Source organism: Suncus etruscus, chromosome 9 (assembly GCF_024139225.1).
Source record: "Suncus etruscus isolate mSunEtr1 chromosome 9, mSunEtr1.pri.cur, whole genome shotgun sequence".
NCBI classification, from domain to species: Eukaryota; Metazoa; Chordata; class Mammalia; order Eulipotyphla; family Soricidae; genus Suncus; species Suncus etruscus.
Genome location: NC_064856.1, coordinates 97,864,996 through 97,872,625, shown reverse-complemented (window position 1 = coordinate 97,872,625; position 7,630 = coordinate 97,864,996). Strand labels below are relative to the sequence as shown.

Sequence of the window (7,630 nt, the reverse complement as noted above, 5' to 3'; positions counted from 1 at the left end):
GAGACTAATTTGTAGGCTTAGCTAGAAGTTTCAGATCTACAGAAAGTCTTATAAAACTAAGATTTCTGGTCATAACAGGGAGCACAATGAGGACATTTACCAGCACAATGACTAGGAGGAGACAGAAATATCACACAACAGCTTCTTGCCCTCCAGATTGGGAGAAAGTCTCAGGAAAAATGATTTCAGTCACATTGTATGTTAGTCACCAAGTTGTCACTGGAAGGCAGTAATTTGAGTGAACTAATCTGAAATAAAACAAATTAGGACTCCTTCATTAAGTGAGTGAACTGCATAATAAGGCTTTGCAATATCTAAAGAGGTCATGAGCTGAATAGTAAAAAAATTAATTTATTTAGTATATGAAATATGGGAAGAACATTTCAAAAAGGCATGTGCAAAGCTATAAAAATTCAACCCTGGGCAGAGCAATAGTACAGTGAGTAGGGCATTTGTTTTGCATGTGGCCGATCTGGGTTCAATCCCATATGGCCACCTAGGCAGAGCCAGAAGTAATTCCTAAGTAATTCCTAACCTGGAGTAACTCCAGGTTAACCTCAGGAGTAACTGCCCAAAAATAAAAAATATATTCAATCAAGCATAGCTAGAGAAAAAGAAGAAATAAGAAAAGATATAATATAGATAGATTCCAGACTGAATCTCAATAAACATTAAGTTTAAGAAGTCATACACACACACAAAAATAAACTACATGATTTGTGATTCCATCTAAATGACTTTAAGAATGGGAAAACAAATCAACAATCATGGAAAAGACCAGAGTTTCCTGTAGGTAGTACCTGGAAAAGGACAAGAGAAGCAATTTTAGGGAAACAGAAATTGGATAAGATCTGATGTTGATGATACATATACATGAATTTCTTCAAAAAATTCATTAGACACAACACTGAGAGTTGATATGTTTTTACAAATATAAGTTTAATTGCAAAATAAAGCCAGCAAAGGGCCGAAGCAATAGCACAGTGGTAGGGTGTTTACCTTGCAAGCAGCTGACCCAGGATAGACCTCGGTTGATCCCCAAGCCAGGAGTAATTTCTGAGCTCATAGCCAGGAGTAACCTTGAGTGGCACCAGATAGAAAGAAAGAAGAAGAAAGAAAGAAAGAAAGAAAGAAAGAAAGAAAGAAAGAAAGAAAGAAAGAAAGAAAGAAAGAAAGAAAGAAAGAAAGGAAAGAAAGAAAGAAAGAAAGAAAGAAAAGAAAGAAAGAAAGAAAAGAAAGAAAGAAAGAAAGAAAGAAAGAAAGAAAGAAAGAAAGAAAGAAAGAAAGAAAGAAAGAAAGAAAGAAAGAAAGAAAGAAAAAGAAAGAAAGAAAGAAAGGAAGGAAGGAAGGAAAGGAAGGGAAGAAGGAAGGAAGGAAAGAAGGAAGGGAAGGAAGGAAGGAAGGAAGGAAGGAAGGAAGGAAGGAAGGAAGGAAGGAAGGAAGGAGAGGAAGGAAGGAAGGAAGGAAGGAAGGAAGGAAGGAAGGAAGGAAGAAAGAAGGAAAGAAAGAAAAGAAAGAAAGAAAGAAAGAAAGAAAGAAAAGAAAGAAAGAGAAAGAAAGAGAGAGAGAGAGAGAGAAAGAAAGAAAGAAAGAAAGAAAGAAAGAAGAGAAGAAAGAAAGAAAGAAAGAAAGAAAGAAAGAAAGAAAGAAAGAAAGAAAGAAAGAAAGAAAGAAAGAAAGAAAGAAAGAAAGAAAGAAAGAAAGAAAGAAAGAAAGAAAGAAAGAAAGAAAGAAAGAAAGAAAGAAAGAAAGAAAGAAAGAAAGAAAGAAAGAAAGAAAGAAAGAAAGAAGAGGAAGGACGGAAGGAAGGAGAGAAAGAAAGAAGAAGAAGAAAGAGAGAGAGAGAGAGAGAGAAAGAGAAAGAGAAAGAAAAAGATAAAGCCTGGCGCTGTAGCAATAGCACAGCAAGTAGCTGGTTGCCTTGCATGCACCTGACCCAGATTCAATTCCCGGAATCCCAGATGGTCTCCCAAGCCTTCCAGGAGAGATTTTTGAGACCAGAGCCAGGAGTAACCCCTGAGCGCTGCCTGGTGTGCCCAAAAACAAAAACAAAAGCAAACAAAAATAATAATAAAGCCAAACCTCGGAAGGACACTTGCTTTGCAAAGAGCTGATCTGGGTTCAATTTCTATATGGTCTCCTGAATTCCTGAACCAGGAGTGATCCCTAAGAGTAGAGCCAGGAGTAAGCCCTAAGCACTGCCAGTTGTGGCCAAAAATAAACAATGAAAAAAACCCACTGACTTTGGTATTAAAAACTCGAGTTACTAACCAGGATTTGTGTCTGTTATATTTGGATATTGAAATTTTAGTGTTCCTCTACAATGCTTGTTTCCTCCTTCTTCTCTGGAAGTAGGACATCTGCACTTTGTCTGGGAAAGTGCTCATCATGAGCTGACCTTGGGAATGGAAACTAGAATGTGTTACCAAGAAATTGGATTAACTCCTTAGTGGGTGTTAAATTTTGCACATAAAATTAGCATATAGAATATGTTCCTCCTTCCAGGAGACCTTACAACTGAGTATACACCCCTAAAAGTAATAATATCAGTAATAATGCTTTGAATTCTGGACAACTTCATTTGTTTGATGCTATCATCCCTATAGGAACACATCAATTTAACAGAATGGAGAGCTAACAACAACAACTACTAAACCTTCTGCTATTGTATTAATGACTTCATTGGAGATAAAAATAATTTTTTCAAATGTGCTTGCTACTGTACTTTTTCTTTCTTTTTATCATTCTTTCTTCTCTTACATTTTATTTTTAATTTTTATTTTCAATAACTTTGCTTTCACTTATCTGTAAACAAATGTATTATGACCACTGTGTCAACTATATGATACATTTTCTTTAAATAAACTTTTAAAAATAAAATGAAATCGCATATAATCTCGAGATATTTATAACACTAACATGTCTTGATTTAAAGATATAAGTAGATATGTATGTGATGCAGGCTACAGCTCTGTTCAGGGGTCTCTCTGTTTCCAATGTATCATGACCAGGTCCTGTCCCATGCTGTTCTACTGCAGTGTATGACTTTTGAGTCTGAGATTTATTGCTGAAACTCTATAACCAATGTCCACTTGTTAGTGCTCACTACTTTTTGTTCCCAAGCTACATGTCCATGAGTGAAAACTGCCACTTTTCCACTAGCCACTTGAGTGTGGTGGAAAATAATTAATTGATGTAATGGCACTAAAACTTTGTTAGCATGCAAGTTGATGCGGGACATGTTGAGGTGTGAAGCTGTACTGCACAGTTTTATTGCATTGTAAATCAATGGTAGGCCATTAAAATTCATATTGAAATTCTGTTAACAGATATATAAAACAGTGGCCGGCACGGTGGCGCTAGAGGTAAGGTGTCTGCCTTGCAAGCGCTAGTCTAGGACGGACTGTGGTTCGATCCCACGGCGTCCCATATGGTCCCCAAGGCCAGGAGCAACTTCTGAGCGCATAGCCAGGAGTAACTCCTGAGCGTCACAGGGTGTGGCCCAAAAAACAAAAATAAAACAAAAAATATATATAAAACCTTTACAGACATATGCTCTCTGACACACTACTGCTACACACAAAATGTATGGGTGAAGACCAGAAAAACTTCATTTATGGATACTAAAATTTGTCTTTTATTGGTGAAGGGAAGCAGGCATTCCAATATTACTATGACGTTGGAATAACATCTACATAAAAGTAAAATTAACAATATTGTTAAATACAATCATAGTACCATAAATGATAAAATACATAAGTAAAAAATGTCAATTCATACAACACATAAACATTGCAAGATGTTTTTTTTTCCAACCATTTAAACATAGAAAAACATTCTTAGTTTACAAACCTCATATAAAGAATAATAGGCTAAATTTCACTGAAGCAAGCAATGTCTTAAAACAATTTTCTAGAAATAGAAATTTTATAAAATCGGGCCTGAAGAGATAGCACAGCGACATTTGCCTTGCAAGCAGCCGATCCAGGACCAAAGGTGGTTGGTTCGAATCCCGGTGTCCCATATGGTCCCCCGTGCCTACCAGGAGCTATTTCTGTGCAGACAGACAGCCAGGAGTAACCCCTGAGCACCGCCGGGTGTGACCCAAAAACCAAAAAAAAAAAAATTTTTATAAAATTACTTAGATTAATATAGAGATGGTTAATAATTGTATTACATTTCAACCCCCCACAATATATTTCTACTCCAAAAGTATCTTATTTCTAGTAAAGTTCCTACTGTGGAATTTCACAGTTATAATCATGTTGGTGAGCTTTGGGCCTCAAATTCTGCAGAAAACTTACCTAATGTTCCTACAAAATTTTATGGATAAACAATCTCCAGTGAGCACAATATAATAAATAACACCAAAAGGTATAGTGAATTAACCTAAGGTAGAAGGTAATTGGGTAAAGGATCCAGTCAAGATGGTCACATCCTTACATCTATGTACTCTTTACAATAAACAACTGAAAAGGTGAAGAAAAGAATCTCAATTTTCAACATTCTCAATAATACAAATATCAAGAAACCAATTATAGTTGAAACCATAGACTAAAAAGAGATCATCTAAAATACAAGAAAATAAATACATAGGTTAACTTTTGTTCAATTCATCATTGCTGACCAAAATTTCGTTATATATTTGGTGAACCAATTCTTGCTCATTCTACTTTATTACTCCCCTGAAAACACCTTTTTACACCACAACCTCTTCATCGCAACTTTCACCTCTTTGTTTCTGAGTGTGTAAATGATGGGGTTCAGCATGGGGGTGATGACTGTGTAGAACACAGCCATCAGCTTGTCCTCAGTGGAGGTGGCAGAGGGCCTCATGTAGAGGAAGATGGCAGGTCCAAAGAACAAGATGACCACCATGATGTGAGAGGCACAGGTGGAGAGGGCTTTGCGCCTCCCTTCAGCAGAGTGGTTCCTCAAGTTGACCAAGATGACAATGTAGGAGGTCACCAAGAGGAGAAAGGAGAAGATGGAAAATAATCCACTGTTGGCAAACACAATAATGTCCTCCACAGAGGTATCAGTGCAGGCAATCTTGAACAATGGCTGGAGATCACAGAAATAGTGGTCAATCACATTGGGACCACAGAACGGTAATTGGACAGCAATACAAATCTGAACCATAGAGTGAACCAAACCACCCAGCCAGGAGCTGGCCACCAGAAGGCGACACACAGATCTACTCATAATGGTTGTATAGTGGAGGGGTTTGCAGATGGCTACATAGCGGTCATAGGCCATTACTGTGAGCAGGAAGATCTCAGTAACTCCAAAGAAGTGGAAAAAGAATATCTGAGTCAGACAGCCCTCCAGGGAGATGGTTTTGATCTTAGCAAGTAAGTCTGTGATGAATTTAGGAACAACAGTAGAAGCGTAAATGATCTCCACCAAGGACAGGTAGTTAAGGAAGAAGTACATGGGAGAATTTAGAGTCTTGCTGAGGTTGACTGTCACAACAATAAGGCCATTGCCCACCACCGTGGCCAGGTACACAGGAAGAAACAACACAAAACACACTTTCTGCACCTCTGGGTCCTGGAAAAGACCGACGATAATTAACTCAGTCACATTATTTTTACTCATCCTAGAATTCCTTTAGGTGAGCTGGATGTAAAGTACCGAGAGACCTGCAATAAACGAATACTGATGTCACGCTACTTTGCCTAATGAGAGCATGTGAAAGCGTGTGATCCACTTTACAATGTACAAGTATCATATTTCATTCATTTAGACAGTATTTAGTAAAGGCAGATTGTAAACATTGACCAGAAAATGGTTCAAGCCTAGTTAGAAATTAGTTCTATACGTGATTAGAAACTAAGGATAGAGAAGGAACATTAATCCTTTGTTCCTGATGCTTTCTTTCATGTGGAGGAAGCTACATCAACAAAATACTCTTATCCCCACCTGCCCAAGGGAAGTGGAGTAATTCAAGATAAGAAACTGGGAGGGTCTCTAGAGCCATTCCTCACACCTTTTCTCAGACCAAGATGTGACTATATTATACTGTCATAGTTGAATTTGTATGTTTGCCTATTTCTGGAACTCAATTATGGAAGGACTGGCTATCAATTATAAGCCATGATCTCCATCATCATTTTCTTAGTAACAAAGATTATAAACACACATTTATTTCTTTGCGTTGTTTCTGAATCCAGCATCCAAATAGTAAGCAGAATTTTAGATTTATTCAGATTCCAAAATGGGTGACTCACAATGGATTTGTAACAATTACAACAAAAACTAACACAATCTAGAAGTTCAACAAGGCAGTTGGACACTGAAATTTCAAGAACTGGAGCAATTCTATTTCTTGAGAAGAAAATCAAAATAGGAGAAGTGACTTTGTACAGATAAAATGGGTACCATTCATTCAAGAAAACAAGCAGAAAATACTTCCCATGAGCAAAGGCTATCAAGTACAGCAGAGAAATTGCATTGCTATCTATGGTCGTCACAAGTCATACTAAAATGTTAGCCAAAGTACAATACCCTTGAGGCTAGAGAGAAATTACACAGAGGGCAAGGCAATTACCTTATACATGGCCAGTTCAGAATTGATCCCCAGCACCATATATGACTCTATGAGAGTCATATATGACTCTGGAGTGATCCCTCAGCATGGAGGTCAGAAGTAAGCTCTGAGTGCAGCCAGACATGGTCCAAAAAACCCAAAGAGAAAAAATAAGTTGGTAGCCTTTACTTAGGTGTACTGATATATATGGTACTAAGACCCAGAAGAGTTTGGAATATCTGATACCATTTTGACACTTGAGAAAAGCAAATCATTGAATGAGATTGTGAGTCTCTGCAAAAAAAATATATATATACCTTTTGTCTATTTTTTTACTCTTGAGTCCAAGAAAGTATTTAGATCAAGATTTGGGTTGCAGCCAATTCTTTCAAAGGTTTGTGTAAGCTGGAAGATACCTTTTTTGCTATTTATTGAAAATAACATTAATATTATTACTTTGTACTTGCAAATGCAACTACATCAGGCCCACCATCAGAGTGCCAGGATCATTCCATCATCATCATCCCATGATCCCTTTTTGTAATTCTCAGAACCCTCAGATCACAATTCTAGTGAACAAATACCAAGGCTATTTCTACTGGAAAACACTTTGATGATACTGTCATCCTCCAAACTGTGCCTTCCATGTTCCTTTTCTTTCCATTTCCAGTCAGTTACTACATTTACTCATTCATGTCACCACAGCTCTCTCATGTAACTGCCCTGTTATTATTGTCATCACTTCTCACACTCCACCTGTTGATGCCCACACTAAAGCCTTTTAATACTGGATGCTCTACCACCTCCATCCTACAAACTACTATTGGAAAATTGTTCCTTAGAACTTTCTTTCCCCACATGCTCCACTGCTTAAGAATATCTTGGAAACCCTGAAATCTTCTATATCCTTGAAAAGGCTTTAGGACCTAAAATGTAAGGAACTTACATTGCACATAGATGATCTGGGTTTCATCTCCAGCATCTCATAAGATCCCTCATCCCCATCAGGAGTGATTTCTGAGCACAAAGCCAGAAATAAGACCTAAGCACTGCAGGGTGTGGCCCAAACCATCCCCACCACACACACACACACACACA

At 37.6% G+C, this 7,630-nt stretch overlaps 1 protein-coding gene across 1 annotated transcript; it reads right to left on the bottom strand.

Moving 5' to 3' along the window:
• Positions 1–4,677: 4,677 nt before the first annotated feature.
• Positions 4,678–5,601, bottom strand: LOC126017802 (olfactory receptor 4B1-like). Its single transcript, XM_049779856.1, has one exon. It carries the CDS (start codon positions 5,599–5,601, stop codon positions 4,678–4,680), a length of 924 nt encoding a protein of 307 aa, XP_049635813.1.
• Between the last annotated feature and the right edge of the window lie 2,029 nt (positions 5,602–7,630).